The following is a 22,098-nucleotide window of genomic DNA, read 5'->3' as shown; positions in this document are numbered from 1 at the left end:
AGAAATCAAATAACACAGTGAGATCCAATTTGCAAGTCCATAAAATCATTGTCTCATGATATCCCATTGAGTGCCTTTAAAACAACCCATATGCACAGTCACTGTTATTAATTATAATCTTGGTTCTCTCAATATTAACTTTGAAATCAATTCGTTTACTCCAACATCAATTCAGTATCTGTCTCTTTAACGATAAGCCACACATGCACAAGCTGCATCATCTGATAACCACATAGAGCTCCTGCGAATAGTCACTCTCAGCAGTCTTGTCAGCATGTATCCACCAATATTAAGTATGAAGTTAATTAAAACACAATATTTCATATTTTCCACAAAAAGATAACACAATAACACAATGTAGTTTTTGTTTTTTAGTTAGCATTTGTGAATTAAATTGTAGCAATGCCCACATTTCCCATTATCATCCCACTGGCGGTAATTTGCCTTCTGTAATATTGAATATGAATTGTAATTGTGAAATGTCAATAAGTGAATGATTTTGTGTTTCACTCAAGAAAGGTTCTTATCACTGTAAGTTTTGCATTAATAATGATTTACTTATTTGTAGTTCTTTCCCATATGAAATTAAGATGTGTGAAGTTAATTTGTTTTCAGCATGTATTATGTAAATATCTGTGATTTATGTTTTTATTTCTCCCCTGCAAAAGGTCTGAACAGGCTATAATATATAGGCTCTTTCTGATATACTAGGGAGGTTATATAATTTCTGTGAGCATGTACAACAGTAGAGTAAAAGGAAATTTTCTCCAGACTCACTTTTTTAGTTGGGAAACAATCAATAATTGATCACAAAATGGACAGTGTTGTATAATGTACAGTATACGTCAGTGACATCTTTAAATAGACATGATGTACAAGCTCAGTCATAAAATGTGTTTGCATATGACTTTGAGGCAGAGCAGCTTACTGTGTGACCTTCACATGTCATTTTTCTACCAGTTAAAAATTGATGTTGGGTCCATCCACATTATTCATCAACCGAAGCTTTTATTTTGACACACTAACCGGAAGCACTAGCTGGGCGGAGCCACCGGTGTTCACTTCCTTGATGCACACAGCTAACAGTGCTGCACAATGAAAATACTCACGTTACTGAGCCTGTTTTCCACATTCTTATCAGCGAACAGCGTTAACATTGAGGTGAGTATGTATTCTTTCGCATGCAGCAGTGAATATCCCGATATTTATTTGTTTAATGTTGAATTTTACCTTAAATGTCTCTCCTATGTTAGTCCTATGTGCTGTCATGCTAGCTGTCATGATGTTGAGTATTGTTGCTTGCACGAGCCGAAACTAGGTTTAAAAAAAACTGTTTATTTATTCATTTTCCTCCGCTTGTTTCTCAGGATAGCGCAGGGCAGTTCTTCAGCAGTGGTCACACTAACAACTGGGCTGTTCTGGTGAGTATTCATTCATTTATTTAACCGTCACATCTTTAGCTGAGTATATGCTAATTGGGTTTTTGCTTTGCACAGGTGTGTACATCCAGATTTTGGTTCAACTACCGTCATGTGGCCAATACTTTGTCCGTCTACAGAAGTGTTAAGAGGCTGGGCATTCCTGACAGGTAACTGTCGTACAATGTTTATCATTCTTAGGTCTAAACTATTGTGTCATCTCCAGATATTTAATGGAGATAATAATCTGCTGCAGCTAGACACAAGCATTGAATTATATATAGTTATGAAGGGTTGAGTTGATATAAGCCTTTTCCCATGGTTATGGTGTCCTGACATTGCAACTACTGATATGTTGGAGGCTGCTAAACACTAGAAGGATAAATTACAATTGTATTTTCTTTCTGTGTGACTGTAGGTGTATTGTTGTTGTAGTGGTGGTGACAGAAGGGATGAACTAACATTACATACATTGTGAGGGACCAGTTAGAATACCAGCAGTACATGTCCATTAACACAAAATAAGAAGCAGTTTATAAAGCTCTTCCTCAGTATGAAATGTTCAAACACAGGCTGTTAGCTCTAAAAAATAAATAAATAAATAAATAAATAAATAAATAAAAAAGTCTTCAGTCTGAGTAAAGGTGTTGTATTTTTTAAGTAAAGGAGCAGTGATCAGGTGCTTCTGGTGGAAAACATTAAGATTGTTATTGCTTTTAAAGCACACACTAGTCAAATGCTACTGCTTTTTATTGTTTAACATGCACCGTCATTCATTGTTAACATTTTTTAATTGGTTTCTCTGCACCAATACCAATATGAATCAGGATATGATGTGTCCTGAATCATTATTCTGTAAATTACCTGTTTTGTATCATGACAGATTATCAAGTACATACAATTTACTGTATATTACTGTATATTAGCAAAGTAAATTTGTGTTTTCACTCATTTACTGGCGCCTATAGCCTAGGTGGGTCAGCTCTTAACTATAGTGTTGTTGGTTCAATCACTGGCTACTCCTGTTAACATGATGAAGTTGCATTGAGGAAAACAAAGTCATATTTCTTCCCATTTGTGTATGCGGAAAAATAAAGTTTAAATTGCTTTGGACACAGACATGATGAGCAAAATGATTGTAATGTAACTAATCATCAACATAGAACTGAACATATGTTGAAACATTAGTGCAGCGTTTGTCTTTCCACATATTTTCTAATGATATAATGTTAAAATGTCTTTGTCATTTTCTGTTTTTCCAGCCACATAGTTCTCATGCTGGCCGATGACATGGCCTGTAACCACAGAAACCCCAAACCTGCCACAGTGTTTAGCCACAAGAACATGGAGTTGAATGTGTACGGTGACGACGTGGAGGTAGACTACCGAGGGTATGAGGTCAGTTCCCATTTCAGTCGGACAGTTACACAACAGTTTGTCTCTTTGAAATCTGTTTTAAATTGAGTTTTAAAAATGCATCTTACTTTTTCTTACATTTTCCACTGGCTTCAGGATTGTAATATTAACATGTCAATATCTTGAAAGCTGAATAGGCAGAACACTTCACAAGGATAAAAAAAACCAAAAACAACTCAATGTACATTTTTGTCACGCTGTATTTTGTTTTAGCCAGTTACTGTGGTTGTTCCACCATTTCCATTCACACTACTTAGGACAGTATCTGCAAATAACTTGCACTGATACTCTTTGGTAATGTGGGATAGCTACCAGGGAAAACAAAAGCTCTATCCTCTTCCTGTGTTGGTTTCACAATGGTTGAAACACTTCTTTTGTACCATATATTGAGCCGCCAGTTTCTCTGGGTATCGTACCTGTTGGCAGACAGAATTACATATCAGTGGTGGAAAAAAGTTTTCGGACACCCCATGCATTTGTGAAATATTGCATTAAGAATCACTCTTAGGTCTTCAAGTGCAATTTCTTTTAGTACAGTCACAGCCAAAATACTAAATAAATCCTAAAAAAGCCATTAAAAACTTAAAATTGATTGGTTCCATAAAAATACATAAGAAATTTTGAGTATTAGGTCATTTTGGTACCAGTGATGAAGGTCGTTCTTTTTATTAAAAGACACAATTTTTGTTGCCAAGCTTCGTGTCTACATAAAGCCAGCACATTTGAAAGTTCTTCAGACACAAAAATGGCTAAAACAAGGAACCTAACGCAGGAAACACGCCTGAAGATAAAGATTCTCAGCCAGGAAGGGTACAGCTGCCGCCAGATAGCCAGGAAGTGCAGATGCAGTCCTTCAGTAGTTGGATACACTCTGCAGAAATGCAGACGAACCAACAGCTTGGAAGACAAACCAAGATCTGGGCGTCCAAGGGTTTCTTCAGCAAGAAATGACCGCATCCTGATCCGCATGTGCAGGCAAAACCGCTGAATGACATCACAGGAGCTTCAGCAGCAGTGGTCAAACCAAACTGGTGTCCAGTGCTCCACCCGCACTGTACGTGGCCGACTTTTAGATCATGGCTTAAGGTCCTACAAGGCTATCAAGAAGCCCCTGATCAATGAGAGACAGAGGTTAGCCTGCGTCGTTGGGCCCAGGCACACAAGAACTGGACAGCCAGGAATTGGAAGAAGATTTTGTGGTCAGATGAGTCCAGTTTCCAGCTTTATCTTCCTCCTACTAATGTGAGGGTATGCAGAAGGCCAGGCGAAGCATTATCTCCAGCATGTACAGTACCTACTGTCAAGCATGGTGGAGGCAGTATCATGGTTTGGGGATGCATGAGTGCTGCTGGTGTTGGTCATCTCACTGTCTGTGATGGCACATTGAACTCTACCAAGTATTGTACCATTCTTGAAACCCACATGCTCCCTTCTGCAGTGCACTGTTCCGTCGAGGTAAAAACTGGACCAACAAGATAATGCCCCTTGCCACACATCCAAGGCCAGTAGAACTTGGCTGCAGGAGCACAGTATCCAGGTCTTAGAGTGGCCAGCTCAATCCCCGGACATGAGCCCCATTGAAAATCTGTGATGGATTATCAAAAGGTCTGTTTCAAAGCATAAACCAAAGAATTTAGAAGAATTAAAAGCAGTAATTCAAGAAGAATGGGACAAGATTACCCCTCAACAGTGTGAAAGGCTCGTGGGGAACATGCCAGCCAGGATTAGAGCTCTACTACGTGCCGATGACAGGACTACTAAATATTAATTTGATGATGTGATGGTTTATTTATTTTTTGTTCAGTTTTGAACACATTCTCTGTTATTTGTTGACTTTGATACCAACAATGTTGAGAACTGACATATTGAAACTGTCAAGAATTTAGTTTTGTTAGTTTTTCTTGTAAACAATAAACAAAAAAATATAATTTGTATTTGTTTGTATCTGTCTAATGCAGCCACACCTTTTGAAACACAAAAAAGATTTTTCCACAAATATTTCATGATAATATTTGAGATTGTGTAAAATTTTAAGGGTGTCCGAAAACTTTTTTCCACCACTGTATGTGATCTGTATGTCTTGCTACCTGTGCAGCACAGGGGGAGGTGTCACATACAATATTTCACCTGCTTTATAACAACTGAGTACTTAAAAGCATCACTTGTAGGCAGATATTATACAGGTGCTGCAGGGTATTAGAGGGTGTTATGGTCAACACTGTTTGTCTGGTGTTTGCTCTGTATGTTTATCAGGAAATGACTTGGTATCATTTGCATTCTCAAATAGAGGAGCACCCAAGTGTTTTGTTTGTTATTCTAAGGCAGAGTCCCAGTGGTGTATCCACTCTTTATCACAGTTTGATATTTACTTTGCTTTGTGCTGGTCCTTTAAATATGAATAAACACCTCACTGCTGAACCATGTTTGCATTCAAACGGTAATCAAGTGCAAGAAAGATTGATAAAGATGAAGAGGGGTAAAAGAAGAAAAGAATACAATGAGTGATTGATTTTCACAGTTTAATTAAAAGATAAGTAGAGCAGTTACGTAAAGTGCACCCCACTGATGCAGATGTTTGTGAAATGTGTTTGGTCAAAGTTTTTTGTTTTTTACAGTTGCAATATAATCACTGTTTTATTAAACCTATGTGCATAGATTTAGAAGATGTTCATTGCATAATGTATCGCTTCTAATCCATCCTAGGTTATGAAAATCTTTTCCGTTTCATATCTTGTCCATGTTTTAGGTGACAGTGGAAAACTTCCTGCGTGTTTTGACTGGCAGGCTGCCGCCCAGCACTCCGCGCTCAAAACGCCTCCTCTCCGATGACCGCAGCAACATCCTCATATACCTTACAGGTAGTTAAAGGATCCACTCTCAAAATACTCCACTCACTCACTTTGTTTAATTAATGTGCAGTAGACAGTAATAGGAGCTTTTTTATGACTGAAGCATTGGTTTGTATGTACATTTCCTACAGTGTCTACACCTCTTATTTAGTTAAAAACGCCTTACATTTCTCAGAATGACTTTCAACAACCCAAAGAGACAAGATCAAAACATACACCTTTGGGCTTTCAGTTACATGTGAAGGCAAACAGAGCAGGAACAGTAAGGTTTGTTCCAGGAATTTCTCAGATCTTGATGCTTCTAGTCATCAGTTCAGTAAGTAGATGATGGCTTTAACAGCCACAGTAATTAAATATACAGTAAGGCAGTTGTGAGAAATAGCACCTCTGCTCTTTTCCCTCAAACGTTAATGTTACTTTAAATCAAGTTAATTAAGTTTTATGATTAAAACAGAGGTAGCTTTTGTTTCAAGTGATGTATTCCACCTCCTCTATAAAACGCCGCAGGAGGAAACCCCACATAGTAAGAGCAACAGTTTTTATTCTTGAGGAAAAAGGGATAGTTGTATGGTATTACTTAGACGGACTTGGTAGCTTGTCACTACATTGCATTTTGGGGTACTTTACTGGAGTATATTGCTGCTTGTAGCTGGGACAACAAAATTGTCCCAGATGTTAAAATCACAAGAGGGAGTATTTGTTTCACCAGAACTGAAATGCAAAAGTCTAAAAATGGCAACTACAAAAAGGAAGCTGTAAATTTGTCACTTGCAACACTGACCATTATCTACCACATATTAGTAAGTTATAAAAAGCCCTTCACATCATGCAAGTTGTGTGTTTTCATACTGAAATATTAAGTTGTTATCAAACTTTTTCTTTATCTCATTTATCTGTGGCTGAGTGGAGCTACAGTCCTTCAGTTGTTCCTCCCACAGAGTGCGTACTGTTGCTAGCCCTTTGCATGTTCATCTTGTTATTTTCCATTCTGTATCATATTTTTGCATCATGAATCAGAAATTAATGAATTATTAACAATATATGTGTGTTTAATAGGCCATGGCGGAAATGGCTTTCTGAAGTTCCAGGACTCCGAGGAGATAAGTAATGTGGAACTGGCCGACGCTTTTGAGCAGATGTGGCAGAAAAGAAGGTAAATAAACTAGAAAATGACATGAAACTGAGATGGAAAGGGTCTTTCTGAAGTAACATCAAATACTGCGTTTCTCCTACTGCAAGTCCACTTCACTTGGTCCTTCTGTCCCCTGAGGGCCAATTAGCTGTGGTGCATGCCAACAAGCATTTAATGGCATGAAACTTAAAAACCAGTAGATAGAAGATGGGTTTTTCCTTTTGTTTTGATGGTACAGACTTCTAATAGCTCTTTGCTCAAACACTACTATATTCATACATACATTTTTATTGCAGCAGAGTGTTTCTTCTAGTAGACTGAAGCTTTTGATTTTATTATTCCAGTAGGCTACCACATGTTAAATTTGTAATTGTAATATTAATAATTTAAATGATAAAAAATGATACATGGCACAGTGTATAGATATCGTATTGATTGATTGATACTATGCTATATAGATTCTTTCCCCAACCTCATACATTCATATACATATAGTATGCTGCACAAGTGCATAGTGTTTGTTGATTGTCTCATTTACAACACTTGGATGCAGCAGTGCTTTTGTGCAGAACAGTGGGGTTTTCACTTAACTCAAAACAGTGTTTTTCATTACCTCCTGTGCTTTAACTCCTCTTCTTGCTGCAGTGATGTAGAAGTGTACTCAGGGTCAGTGGTCAGTACATGGTGAAATTGCTGTTAGATGTGACTACAAATGCAACAGACCACACCTCTGTATCACCCTTGGGTTTGTCAAAGGTGGAACAGACATTAAACTTGTGTAACGGAGCTTTTCTGGATGGAATTCCTTTACTTTTAAACTCAATGTATTTAGTTTCTAAGGAACTGCCTGGTGATTTAGGGCCTCTTGCATACTCCTTAAGCCCCTTTCACACTGCCTGTTCAAGGCAGAAATGTTGCGCTGTTATTTGGCCTTGCTGTTCTGTATAAAGTGTGCGAACATGGAATCTGGGAACAGAGTTGTTTGTCGGATAAACCAGCAGTGGAGGCAGTAACCGAGCCAAAATAACATCTGTGTAAACGGGACAGCTAGCATGGTGGGACTATAGGCACGCACAGACACAGTAGATGCTGACATTGCAGTGTTACATGTCATACCTCTTTTTCCTTCACACCAGCATGGCATCTAAAATCAAACACTGGGGCAGCATTGTGCTGGTGTTGTTTGGTTCAGTGCAAAAAAGCAAAGGTGGCACAATGGCAGATCTACTTTATGGCAGTATTGCAGTGTGTGAAAGGAGCCTCAATTCCCTAACCGCCTAGTATCACAGAGTAGTTTGGCTGGATGTGGTCAGAAGTGAGCTCTGTTGCACATGTAGCTACACCCAACAGTGTTGCCACAGGGGAACTGGCTCACTGGCCTTGTATGGCCTTGACAGTGCAATTTTGCTGTAATTTGCTTCAAGTGTGACACATAACCAACAATGTGTTTGGAAACTAAGCTGATGAAAGACTGTAAAACAAAACCAATGAGTGAAAAGACCCAGGAATGATGTGGTGTGGTCTGCTGATAACTGTCTGTGGGAGTCGCACTATGCAGGGGACCTTTCTCATAACACATATATATTTGGTCCTTTGTTAGTATAGAAATACTGATGATAAAAACTTTCTATAAACAAAATGAATTCTGTCAGTGTTAGTGCTGTTGAAACTGCCATGAATGTGACTTGTTTCCCACCTATTAAACTAATGAAACACATCATACATCACTTTAACAGCAAGGGAATTACTGTTATACATATATTAACACAACTGCTTATGAAGGAGAGACTGTCTCTGTTTATAAATGGAATTGGTCGCCTTTTAAGGTGCTGCAGTGTTTAATTTGTGTAAATTGTGAGACACTAAATGAGCAAAAGCGGCTCTCTGTTACCAGCTCCTCTATTGTCCTCCAAACCTATCAATAGAGAGTCTGGGTTACAGTCAGGCCCCAGGCTGCTTGATAAAAGCTTAGTGACGCCAGCTTTGATGCTGATGTGATAATTACCGGCTTCAACTGCCACATTACTGTCACCATAGAGACTTGGCCACCTCCCTTCATCGTCCCCAAACCACCGGTTCAGTTAAGTCAACTGGATATAAAAGTCTTATCATGTTTGACTAAACAACCGAGCAAAGTTAAAGGGAAATTTCTCTTTAATAGAGGAAGACAAAAAGGGAGGAAGGAGGAAAGGAGGGAGCAACTGAGGAAACTGTGTGCGTAGGTGTGTAAGAGGGGCAGAATGAAGCTGTTGGTTTTTCTTGGTCACCATGGCAACTGCAGTATGAGAGATGGTTAGGAGGTTTGTGTTATGCCAGGTTTTATTAGAGCAAATGGGCGAGTGATATGCCAGCTGTGTATTCTCTCAGCAGCCTTGTTTGAGAATGTACATAAGTGTGTGTGTGTGTGTGTGTGTGTGTGTCTCCAGGTACAACGAGCTGCTCTTCATCATTGACACCTGTCAGGGCGCCTCCATGTATGAGAGGTTCTACTCTCCCAACCTCATGGCTTTGGCCAGCAGTCAAGTTGGAGAGGACTCCCTGTCGGTGAGTTACCTGCCCTCATATGGAAGAGAGAAATTAAAAATCATCAATCAGGCTGTCATGTTTACTAATAAGCAGTGTGATTTGATAACAGCGACTGGAGACTGAGCCTGGGCACTGTGTTCATTCCTAGTCACCCCATAATACAGTCTGATGTGTCAAATTTCTGCAGATTGGAATATAATAGGTGATTTCATGTCCTGCTCTTCATTGGATTTGGATAAGTTTACCCTTAAGCAACCTGTTCACATTTTATACTTCTACTCCACTAGGGGGAAATATTGATCTTTTTACTCCACAACATTTAGTTGATAAATGAAGTTACTAGGGCTGGGCAATATTTTGATATTATATTGTGATATGAGACTAGATATCATCTTAGATTTTAGTATTGTAAGTTGTTGTCTTTATGAAAATAACTTTGTGTCACATTTCCTGAAACTGTCATTATATTCTGAAAGAAGTACGACATAGATAGTCTGGGAAAAATCATGCCCCTCCTCCTCTTCCTTCTGCCTCTTATGGCATTTGCTAGAATCTACTGTGGCGCAACCAAAACAACCAATCAGAGTCAAGGAGTCTCTCAATGCAGCTGTCACACTGTCAAACTAGGCAGCGCTGATCAAATTTTAATCATAAATCTGTTACTGCATTGTCTATTTCTTGCCTCAAATGTCTAAAGAAACATATTGTAGTGTACTGTTCAGGTGTAAAATGAAAAAGTTTGTGACTCCGCCTCCATGCTGGAAACAAGATACCAAGCACCGCCCGAGGGCTGGACCAATATATCCACATTACTGATTATTGTTTATTAAAAATCTCATTGTGTAAATATTTTGTGAGTGCATAAATAAACAACCGTACTATATAGTGGCGTCCATATCGGTATTGAGGTATTTGGTCAAAAATATTGTGATGTTTGATTTTCTTAAGGTCACCCAGCCCTACTAGTTACTTTCCAGGTTCAGATAAATGCTCTAGTTACACAGTGGATGACGTTTAAGGTTGGCTGCAGCTGCCTTCTTGAAAGACAGATGAGACTGCCTCCTTTCAGAACCTCTTCACGCCAAAATGTTTATTTACTGTTAAAAAAAAACTCATGACCTATGTTTAATCATCTAAATACTTTGGGTTTTAATGTCTTAAAATTGCGATCAGTTTTACCTTACTGCATACTCATTATAGTTCCCATAAAACCTGACATGCTTTTTGACATGTGTCCTCTCTACATCACAGACTGACACCCATGTCACTTGGCTTTACACACTTTGCCTCACTGATTAGGGGTGAGGCAAAAGTGGCATAGTTTGAAGACAAGCTGTCAAAATATTTCCTTTTTGATGTCAGTATCTTTTGCTGTTGGTGCTATTTATTTCACCCAGACACCATCTCGGAATACAAAATAGGCGCTGTTCTTCAACCTACATCCACAAAACCACTGCGGAGTTTGAGGTGATGGCAGTCACTCATTATGGCACCCTGCCACCACTAACCACTGATTAAATTCCCTCCTTACAATAAAAACAAATGCACTTGTATTACTTTAATATTTCTGTTTAATTGGCAGCTATGGGTTGGCTTCCATTTATTAACCTGTTAGAGTGTTAAATTTCACAAATGAGACTTTGATAGTACTTTAAAACTTACTCTGCACACTGTAATTACACATCAAAACAGAGTGACATATTTGTTGTGATGTATCCTTTTGAGGGGAATCAGTTATTTGTGGGGGATGACATATGACTGTTACTTTGTGTTGATAATCAAAAGAAAATACATTTCAGTGTGTCCAAAAATGTCACCAAAACATCTATACTGCTAAGTGCTATTGGATATTGAATATTCATATTCTTGTATTTCTAGCACCAGCCAGATTTGGCCATAGGAGTGCATTTGATGGACCGTTACACCTTCTACCTGCTGGAGTTCCTGGAGGACATCCACCCTGCAAGCAAAGCCAACATGAATGACCTGGTGAGGATGTGTGGGCCTTTTCACCAATGATCATGTGTAGCATAGAGCATAAGACAATGTTTATTTTCATTATCAAATATAGAGAGACAGGGGCGTCAGTGGCTAAGTGGATAGAGCAGGCGCCCCATGCACAAGGCTGTTGCCGCTGGACCGGGTTCGACTCCAGCCTGTAGCCCCTTGCTGCATGCCACTCCTTCTCTCTCTCCTTCCTTCACACTTGACTGTCCTATCAATTAAAGGCTAAAATGCCCCAAAATATATCTTTTAAAAAAAAGACAGAGACAGAGAAAAATGCTTATTATAGTTTCTAAGAGGCAGGAATGACTTATGGAGTGGGTAGGGAACTTAGAAAGTATCCTCCTCTCTGACATTGCCACCAGAGAATCCAACTTCACCCCCACAACATTACTGGCCGTGTGGGTAACTTTGTTGAGTCTGCTGAAGTCTGCTTCCCTCAACCTTCTGCCCCAGCATTAAACAGCAAACAGGATAGCACTGGTCACAGCAGATTCATAAAACATCCTCAGTGTTTTCAGGCAGATGTTGAAGGACCTCAGCCTCCTTATAAAGGAGAGAAGGCTCTGGCCCTTTTTGTGAAGGGCTTTGGTGTTTTTAGCTCAGTCCAGTTTATTTTCAGTGTACATTCCCCGGGACTTGTGGTACTCCACAATGTCCACACTGACCCCTAGGGTCACCAGTGCCTTTCTCCTCCTCAGATCCACAACCAACAGCTTTTGTCTTTGTCATGCTGAGCTGTAAATGGTTCAGCTCAGGCCATGGGGCAAAGTTAAGGTCATCAAATCTTTTGTAAACATTTTTACTGGATAAATAAGTAGTGGTAATTGGATTGACTACTCAATTCAGCTCTAGAGAACCATGCACACTTATATACACTAGTGCAGTGCTCATTTCCTATTTGGAACAGGCTGATTGGTTGGCCTCTGGTGTTGCTGCTTGCAGCTTTCTAGAGAACCAATCATCCAAACAACTTCACACGCGACACCACACTTTCTTGGGTCTGAACAATACACCTGCCATGACACTGTTGCGTCCCCTAGCAATGCTAGGGTACATGTGTCATTTGCTAACAGCTAGCTACGTAGGACCAGGTAGATCCAGGAACAAAAGCATTCAGTCTGAAAGTTACATTAATGATGCTTGAAACGTCTGAGTTTGCTGCAGGGCAACATTTCCCATCTCCCTTTCTTCATCTGTTGCTAAAGCACTGTAGTGAGGAATGAAGAGTGAGCTGTACGCAGCATGCTGTTCGACAGTGTTACAGCTAATAGGGGTCTTCTCTTCATACACTACACAGTGTGTAATTAACACACTACAAATAGATATATTCTATTGATACATACAGTACATAGAAACCAACAGAGACTTTTTTCTGTATTAGTTAGATGTCAACTCTGCATACACTATTGAATTCTATATAAGTGAACACGCTGCTACCTGGTATAACACATAGACGTGCCTGTACACATTTAAGCAGTATAAGTTTGTTTTATATAAACACTAAACACAAAAATAGTGTCTTCTCTGTTACTTAGTGTTCACTTAAAGCTACAATTTGAACCCCTGTTCACTTCCAAGGAGTCAGAATACAAAAATACTGAAAAATTTACATGATTAAATGACAAATCATATGTCTAAACTATTAAACTAAAATAATAGATAACAAATCTGATGATAATTAATTGTATCAGTTAGTTATATAAGCAAAAATGTCAAATATTGACTGGATCTCAAATGGTTTTATAGGTTTTATACCATAATTAGTACTTCACACTAAGTTGATTATCAGTAGATTTATGTCAGACAACACAAGAAATTTGAAGACCTCAGTTTAGGTTCTGAGAAAATGGGATTGATTAATTGATTAACCAAAAAATATCATTGTTAGATTATCATTTTAAGATAATTCTCAGTTGATTAAAAGGGTATCCCTGCAGGAATCCATTTTTTTGTGGCCTGTGGCCTGTGGCACAGTGATTCTGTTCCAAAGCATTTCAGCTTTGATACCTAAAATATTGAGACAGTTATCTGTCCTGCCATGCCCTCCTCCTCTGTCTGCTGTTATGACTTTTCTGGTCCTAAAGGAGCCAGATAAAAGTCACCCAGGACTCTGCACTTGAAGCAGAATGTCTGATATTGTGGTAAGGTTGTTGGCCTTTTGACACATGACGTTGGTGATGGCGAATACATGCTGCTCCGGGCCACGGTTCAATCTCAGCGGCACCTCTCTTTTCATCTTTTACACTCCTGCAGAGATCCACTGGCCCCAGGGACCACAGCTCCCCACTGCCACCCACCCCACCTCCCAGTCAAAACACCTTAAATCCTTACTCCTGCACTCAGTCCCGCCTAAATCAATGTGCTCTGACTAATGCTTATTATTCTTTCCAACTTTCCTGATTCTGGAGATGCGCTCTTTGTTCTAGAGCTATTCTGTGGAATTAAGGATCGATACTATGGATTTCCTGGACGGGTCCACCAAGTTTTTTTTTTTTTAATCCAAGCTGCAAAGGCTTGCCCTTTGATGAGACAGAAATTGCCTCCACCTTCCCAACAATACTCTCCACTAGTCTTGTGTTTTTCAAGTCCTCTTTTACTGATAGAGATAACGTTCACCTCAATTTAATGATTTTCTTTTCTTTTCAAATGGAGAGCACAGTTGGACAACTGTGTGATGAATCGCACACTTAAGTGGATTAACCCACAAGTGTTCACATACCAGGCACTGAAAGATTTGTAATTGACATCGACATGCACAAATGTCATGCTCCTTGCCTCTAATCTTCTTCAAACCCTTTTGCATATTTTGACACCTCCCACTGCAGCTTCAGCCACGTTTAATGCAGCTGGTTACTATCTGTGGTGTTATGAAAAGTAGGAGACCCAAACTCTTTAACACAGTCTGAGTATTCAAATCCCCTCTCTCCTGTTATTAATGCTTTTATCTAAAGCTCCTGGCTGCACCATAAGTCGATGTTTACAGTATTTACATATTAAGAATAATTTATTGAGTGGATGGCTCTAACCTGAATAAAGCCCCCAAACTTTAGCTGTTTGTGTGCTGTTTATCGCACCAGGTTACATATTTATAACGCACTGCTTGTGTTTTGTCTTCTTCCCCCCTTAGTTCAAAGTTTGTCCCAAGAGTCAGTGTGTGTCCACACCAGGCCACCGCACTGACCTTTTCCTAAGGGACCCAGGAAGTGTGCTCATCACAGACTTCTTTGGTAGCGTGCGCAAAGTGGAGATCACCACGGAAACCATCAACTTGACCGACCCCATCAAGCAGGCGGAGCAGAGGTAAGCTAAGTTTCTTTCTTTGTTTTTGTTGTTAGTGTCATGTTTTCATTCAACTTTATTTTTTTACATGACAGTAATTATAATATGGATAGCAGCTTTTGAGACATAGAAACATACCCTTTGATAAGACAGTATCTGTCCTCTGCAGGCTCTTAAGCCAGAGATAGACTTGGTTTAACTATCTGTTTGGAGTGATGGATTGTGTTCAAAATGCACTGCTAGTATTAAGTATGATGTAAAATTGAGTATGTAGTGTGTTGACACTGCATAGTATGTGGATTTTATGTACGCGAGACATGCCTAGATGTATACTACATGAGCAAAAAGTACAAGACGTGAGCTTAATGGACATACTAAACTGCCCCACAGTGCATTGCATCTCTTAAAATTAGTGCAACGGCAGAGATTTAAAGCTAGGAAAGAGGTGTTAATATGTCACTTTATTAAGTTTATATATTTCTATAGACAGAAAGTAACTATGTAGATTCTAGGGTTGGGAATCTCTCTGTGATAGACGATTCGATACGTATCTAGATACATGGGTTACAATATGATTCAAAAACGATATATTTTTAAAACAGAACGATTCGATACGATTTGATACAGTGTAGGAACGATACGATTCGATACAATTCTATGGTTAACATTTGTTGATGTAGACATTAATCATACATTATAAAATAAAGAAGCCAACTCTATAAAAGTGACGTTCTTACAGTATTTTCAAATTTGTAAAAGACCACATCCTTAAGCATTGTTGCTGTATGGCACTGGCAAAAATAAAATAAAAAGTCAAACAACAACAAAATCACATGTCAAATGTATTTAGTTTTAGACATGGACCAAAAAAAGTCTTTGCTGAATGAACATCATTTTGTTGAATGGGATCAATATAAAAATGAGAAGAAGTTTTAAAATTTAAGTGAAGTGAACTTTAAGTAAAATTTAAGTGTTTTAAACCTACTTGTTGTGTTGTTTTTATGGTATTGTCTGTGTTTTTGTATGTATCTTATATGGACTTGAGTCTAGAATAAAGTTTATCATAACGTTGTACAATATAAACATAAAGCAGAATATAGGGGCAGAATCTGACATCTCCTGTTATTAGTTGATATCATGGACTGTGATGACTAGCAGCTTATCACTTACAGCATGTCAGACTATTTCTCTGTGTTTGTTACACTCTGTTTGTCATTTATAAAAAGATAAATCACTTTTCTATAATACATCAATGATATTTCAATGGAATAAATTACTTATTGACTTATTCATACCTCAAAAACAGCATGAATAAGTGATGAACATAAGGGGGGGATCAAAATAAAATAAATAAATAAATAAAATCAAAATCAACCAGCCACCCTCCTCCCCTGACAAGTAAAGAACAGTCCCTAAAGTGCGCTGAGGTTTGTGGAAATGTGAACTGCTCGTTTCTCCTCTGACACGTCACATACCTGTGTGCTGGTGCTGCCACAGCTCGGCTTTTCAGGTATTTCTGGGCAGTCATGACACCGACGAAGACTTCTTGGACCTGGAGCTGGGCTTGTCGGTTACCGGTAAGCCGTTATCATGCGCCGCCGTATTTGACAGGAATACGTATTTCTGTCTGTGTCTGTGACCCCGCGTTCAACCCACAACCGGCAGGATTCGCCTTTAGTTTCTGCTGCGGCTTGGCTGCTCCCTGGTTTATCCAACCAGCATTAGCTTCTGTTCCTCAGCTCCACCGGTCAAGCTGGCGTTAATGTTTACAACCATCATCGTTGTCAGTCATGCCTATTACGAGCATGCCGCCGGCTCTCGCGTTGTTTTCGAGATGCAAACTGTTAAAAGTCAGTCAACCAATTGCTAGTCTCGCGATACCCGATCCATGACTCTACAATCGATTCATCTAAGGATTCATGGCTGATTCGTATCGATTGAGGAGGCTGCTACCAACGTAGCCGTATCTCTCGCTTGTCAAACCGGATATCCGGTCGTATCGGTTAATCGTTCCCAACCCTAGTAGATTCCTTACATGGAATTTGACAATGTTCTGGGACATTTGTGGAGATGTGAGAGCAGCTGGCCAATGTAGACAGGCCAACTGTTATGTGATCCAGTCATGTTGCCTGTGTGTACTTCTGTGTGAACAGTCTGTTGGTAATGGCATACTTAATTGTTTATTTAGTAGTACATACAGACATGCTTTATGCATACCATCTTCGATGGTGCCGCTGTTGGCTTTTCTGCCATCATCTGCAGAGGTGTCAGAATTAAGAATACAGGAACCTGTTTGAGTGTCGCCATGTTTATTGTTTACAACATACAAATTTAAATGCTCTATATGGTCTAAGTTCTCTGGTATGTCCTCTTGTACATGTATAGTACATAGGCAAGTGTATGAACTTTTCCTTTCACGACACAACAGGTTGTCTACATGAACTTGTGGTTAAAAACCAGGTTTATCTCAGCCTTTAAACCTAAGACCTGACCTACGAAAGGTAGTCCAGCCTTTTCACTGAAGGCCATTTGGAACAATCTGCCACTCCCAGCAAGGCTTGACAAATTTGTTTCTGCTTTTAAAGGGAAGTTTCGGTTTATTTTAACCTGTCTCCTATCGTCCTAAATTTGTTTCAAGTGACTAGTGACATAAAAATAATAGTTAGCATGTTAGCCGTTAGCCTAGATACAGCCGGGGCACATAGTAGCATCAGAGCTGTTAAAACCTTAAGTGAACGGGCATACTTCAAGTGCAAAGTTAGTCCACTAAACAAGCTTTTTTTCCACAAAGACCGCCTCATATCGTTAGGATAAATGTCAGAGAACATATAGAAAACGACATGTAAACGTGTTTGTCTTACCTTACCGGTGTGGTGCCATGTTTGTTTACCATTTAGCTCTGCTTTCCAAAGCGTGGCCGAAATATATCTCGCGAGCTCTAGATAAAGCCCAGCTGGATACTACTCCAGGCGGAGGTGTCTCGTCCTCGGTCACATCCAGACCTTGAAAATAAGGCTGCAACCGGTCTCATTCCTTGCAACAGAGGCATTCCTCTTCTGTGGGCACTGGGGCACAGCATTCACAGGTACACCACCAATCTCCAGAGCTAAAGCCTTGCAGCAGCCAATCCTCCTCTCTCATCCTCTACCTGTTGCGTCTCTCTCTCTCCCCTCCTCCGTTCTTCAATTTCACAAAGCTCTTCATCAGTGTATTCTGGCTCAAATAAATAAGGCCGGCCATCAAACTCTAAAATAAATGAATGAACTTTTCAGGCTACTGTCCGGTTCTGCTTTCCAGCTGTTGCTGCTTGTTCTCTCGAGATTTCAGGCACGGTATGAGATCGCTGCTTGTTCTCGCGATAATTCGGCCACGCTTTGGAAAGCAGAGCTAAATGGTAAACAAACATGGCAGCACACCGGTAAGGTAAGACAACACGTTTACATGTCGTTTTCTGTATGTTCTCTGACATTTATCCTAACAATATGAGGTGGTCTTTGTGGGAAAAAAAGCTTGTTTAGTGGACTAACTTTGCACTTGAAGTATGCCCGTTCACTTACGTTTTAACAGGTCTGACGCTACTATGTGCCCTGGCTGTATCTAGGCTAACGGCTAACATGCTAACTATTATTTTTATGTCACTAATCACTTGAAACAAATTTAGGACGTTAGGAGACAGGTTGAAATAAACCGAAATTTCCCTTTAAATATCCGTTAAAAATCTTTTTTTCTTCTTGATTCCTCTTTTTACAATGATATTTTTAAAGGCTAAATACAAGAGGAAAGACATTATAATGCATAGCAAATGTCACTATAGTGCAAAGAATACCAGTCATCCTGGTGAAAGTTAGTGTTACTTTTAGCTGTTAAGTGAAGTGATTTTTGAGGTGGATTAGGGACAGCCTGGATGTAAAAATCTTAATTGGGGTCAGCCTCTCTTAGTTTTAATTGGAGGGCTGCGGGCCAAATTCATTTTACATTTCATTCCCAACTTACCAGACTTTGATTTCTATTTAGAACATCTCTCAATATCACTAATGAGAGATGTTCTATTTAGAACATCTCTCATTAGTGATATTGATTTCTCCACTAATGATGTGTTGAGTGGTCGGTCCCTGGGAGAGTAAGCCTCGCAGTGGATGTTGCTATGACTACCCTGTATGTAATTTAGCACCTGATTTTTAAGGCTGACCAATAACATGATTGTGCGAGGTAATAATATAGCTCTTTTAGATAGTATTTATAATCGGTACTGGCACTTAATGCTCTATTTCGCAGCAAAGTGAAGAACATAATTAGACATTTTCCTTTTCTGGCTTCAGGCTATAACTGCAGTACAAGCAGTAACTCTTTGTAAGTGGCATTTAGGGAGCTACAGTTCATCTGACGTGTTATCTGTGGCACCACCCTGTGTTGAACTGGATAAAATGCATCCAGTGAAGTTCTTGCCATCAGGTTGACACATGCTGTGATAAATACATTTGGCCACTAGATGTCTGTAGAGAGCTGTCAGACTCTTACACAGCGTCAGCTCAGCATCCTCTGTGCTTGGTGACATACTGTTTACTTGCTCGTATTAGCTCTCAGATACACTAATCCCATAATAAGGACAATCACCTGGAGTTTTAGGAAATGCGCAGCTAATTTACCAAAATGCAAACAGTTCCCCATATATTGACTCATTAAACTGGGGGGAAGGAATAAATCGCAGTGCTGTACAAACAAATGTGATTGAAATTAAAACTTTATTCCCGATTACACCCCCACTTCTATTAATTTCATTAAGATGGGATTTAATTGAGCCACAGGGAGGTGTCATACTGAAAGAATCTAATGTGGTTGACTGCTAATTAGTAATTAGAGGCAATTGCCATACCGATTTTAGTCATCAGCTGTTTTGGCCTTAGGCAAGTTAGTCATTGCACACAACTTCCCCTATTACTTTATTATTGATTAGGGCCAACACATTAGGTCTACTGATCCCCCATGCAATGCAGAAACACACCACCAGCGTTATTGAGCCGGCTGTTGCCCTAATTCAGTCCTAGAGAGAGAGACGTTTTATCTCCAATTCTGATGTAAGAAACCAGCAATCCCCTGATTTATTTGATGTTTAATAGAGTCACGTTTACTGATGCAGCAGAGCAGTAGTTGTGTCTTTGTACTTTTAGGAATGATAGAAAACACCATTGTGAAAGGTTAAAGATATTAGGGAGGTTAACGACACTTTTTGTCTTTTTGTTTGTCACATTACAGTGTGTCATTAGCATTAAGTGCCGGACAAGATTAATATTGCAAGGGGATGTGGGTGATCAAATATTTGCTGGCAAACTGAGAGGGAGGTTTGGTATGCAATGATATTCTGCAGGAAAACCATGACTTTCATCACCACAGATGCTTATCAAATAATGTAAATTAATGTTACTATGTTTGGGAAGAACAGCAGTTTTCAAGGTGACAGTGTTGCTGGTGATAAATATGCACATAATAACATAACACTTGAGCTATACAAAGGTAGATTAACCACGTCAGAATCACCTGTGAAATGACATTAAAATAGCTTGTTGGATAATCTTTCAGTATTATGGTTTTATAATGCTCCAGTTTTCTTTTTTCTCTCATGATATGGGTTGACTGCTTGTTGTTGTCAACAAACTGCTATCTATCAGGTTGGAAAAAAAATCTCTATTTCCTCTAGTTACACAAAACTGAAATTGTGTGCTGAGTTGATGGATATTCAATAACAGAAATCCATTGTTATGAACACACATACAGAAATGTAAGACTTCAGTTATGGGAAAGACCAGAAATGCAGTAGGTAATTGGGACTGTAATTATTACCGGGGTATGGATTGTATGAAGTGTTAATTGATTAATTGATCCACAGAACAGTACTTTTACTATTTTGATGATCGATAAACCAAGAAAAAAGGCTGTCCGCTGGTTTCTGCTTCTCAAACATGAGGACTTGGTGCTTTTCTTTGTCATATATGATAGCAAACGAATTATCAATTCCAATGGGACACCTTAGGCTCTAATTAAAATGTGAATTTTTCACCTTTTCACAGTCAGTGAATAGAAAAAATGATGTGCAGATTATCAGTACTGAAGTTAACCATTAGTTGTAGCCTTGCCTACAGTTCTCATCCCACCTTCTATTAAAGAAATAATCTCACATGGGTTTGGCTATTGTCCATAAAATCAGGACTGAACTCGGTTAAACCCTTTGCCAACAAATCTGGATCATCTCAAAAAAGCAATCACTAAGAAGGATCATTATGAGACCTCTGTCAGGACACCACTGGTAAAATTAAATAATAGCGTTTCATAAGACCTGAAAATGGGTTGTACTGAGCTCTGCGTGTTCCCACGGAGAAAATATCACAGATGTTCTCTGAAACAAGCTGTTATTAAATATAGTGCTGCTTTAATCCACTTTTGTCAGTTCATTCGGCCACTCAGACAAGTGCAGCAGGATATTTAGAGAAGACGGGTACATGTGTGCTCGAGTGTGTAAGTCTCTTACTCATTCTCTTCTCTTGTTCACTCTTGTCCCTCTCTTGTTCTCTCTTCTCCTCTCACCCATCTCTAAACGTCCGCTTTTTCCCTCAGAACAAGCGCCTCCATTAAGTGAATTGCTCTTGATGGAGAGGACGTTTTAATGGACCCCCTCAATCCTCTTCATTATACATGGGCTTAACAGTGTAATGACATTGTGTAGTCACTCCCTCCCACCCTAGGTACTTGTTGACCAAAACATCATTGTCATCTTGTGGGTCACAAAGCTCCAAGGATAATGTCAATTATCAAATTAAAACTGAATTCATATCCCATTTGAGGGATAAAATACATGTAATATAATTAGTGACCTGCGGCTCTGAATAGAGTCCACAAAAACGACTTGGGTCATTAGTTGTGCAGATGTTAAAAGGAAATTTATTTGACCTAAAGATGGCAGCTGGAGACAGCAGTGATATGGAAGCTGAAAGTGCGGGGAGGGGCAGTCACATCCATTAGAATCAGCTAAGTGGATTGAAAAATCCTCTCCAAAAATATCTCTTTATATGGAAAATAAAGTGGAAAGTGGTTTGAATTGAATTAGAGTTCATCTTTTGGGCTAAATGAAAAGGGGAGGGGGGTGGCGGTGAGACGTCGGTGCTCTCTGTGACATATTTCCAGTGGCAGAAAGAGCTTGGAGCACATAGAGGGCTCAGCAGGAGATCGCTTCTCTGCCTGCCAGCTTGGCCAGTTTTCTTCTGTCGGTGTTCCTGTCTGTCAGAGCAACTCCTGCACTACCACACAGACGTGGTGTGATGAGAGACGGGCAAAGAAATGGAGTTGAACAGAAAGGGGTAAAGACGGGAAAATAAAGAAGGAAGGGCAAGAGCGAGAAAGCCGGGGTGAAAGAATTTGAGCGAATGTAACTCAGAGGGAAGAAAGAAGAGAAAAAGGAGAACAGGTTGCTTCACACAGC

The 22,098-nt window shown here is 39.5% G+C and overlaps 1 protein-coding gene across 1 annotated transcript in view; it reads left to right on the top strand.

Moving 5' to 3' along the window:
• Positions 1 to 1,041: 1,041 nt before the first annotated feature.
• pigk (phosphatidylinositol glycan anchor biosynthesis, class K) overlaps positions 1,042 to 22,098 on the top strand; it is a 39,843-nt gene continuing 18,786 nt past the window's right edge. Inside the window, exons 1-9 of the mRNA XM_049599253.1 lie at positions 1,042 to 1,161; positions 1,368 to 1,421; positions 1,497 to 1,588; positions 2,681 to 2,816; positions 5,581 to 5,692; positions 6,740 to 6,836; positions 9,242 to 9,359; positions 11,220 to 11,330; positions 14,476 to 14,648. Coding sequence (XP_049455210.1) covers positions 1,096 to 1,161; positions 1,368 to 1,421; positions 1,497 to 1,588; positions 2,681 to 2,816; positions 5,581 to 5,692; positions 6,740 to 6,836; positions 9,242 to 9,359; positions 11,220 to 11,330; positions 14,476 to 14,648 — 959 coding nt within the window. The 5' untranslated portion in view covers positions 1,042 to 1,095. The remainder of the gene's footprint in view (positions 1,162 to 1,367; positions 1,422 to 1,496; positions 1,589 to 2,680; positions 2,817 to 5,580; positions 5,693 to 6,739; positions 6,837 to 9,241; positions 9,360 to 11,219; positions 11,331 to 14,475; positions 14,649 to 22,098) is intronic.

The sequence above is a fragment of the Epinephelus fuscoguttatus genome, linkage group LG15 (genome assembly GCF_011397635.1).
Source record: "Epinephelus fuscoguttatus linkage group LG15, E.fuscoguttatus.final_Chr_v1".
Taxonomy (NCBI): domain Eukaryota; kingdom Metazoa; phylum Chordata; class Actinopteri; order Perciformes; family Serranidae; genus Epinephelus; species Epinephelus fuscoguttatus.
The sequence above is the reverse complement of the archived record's forward strand: the minus strand, read 5'-3'. Positions and strand labels throughout refer to the sequence as shown.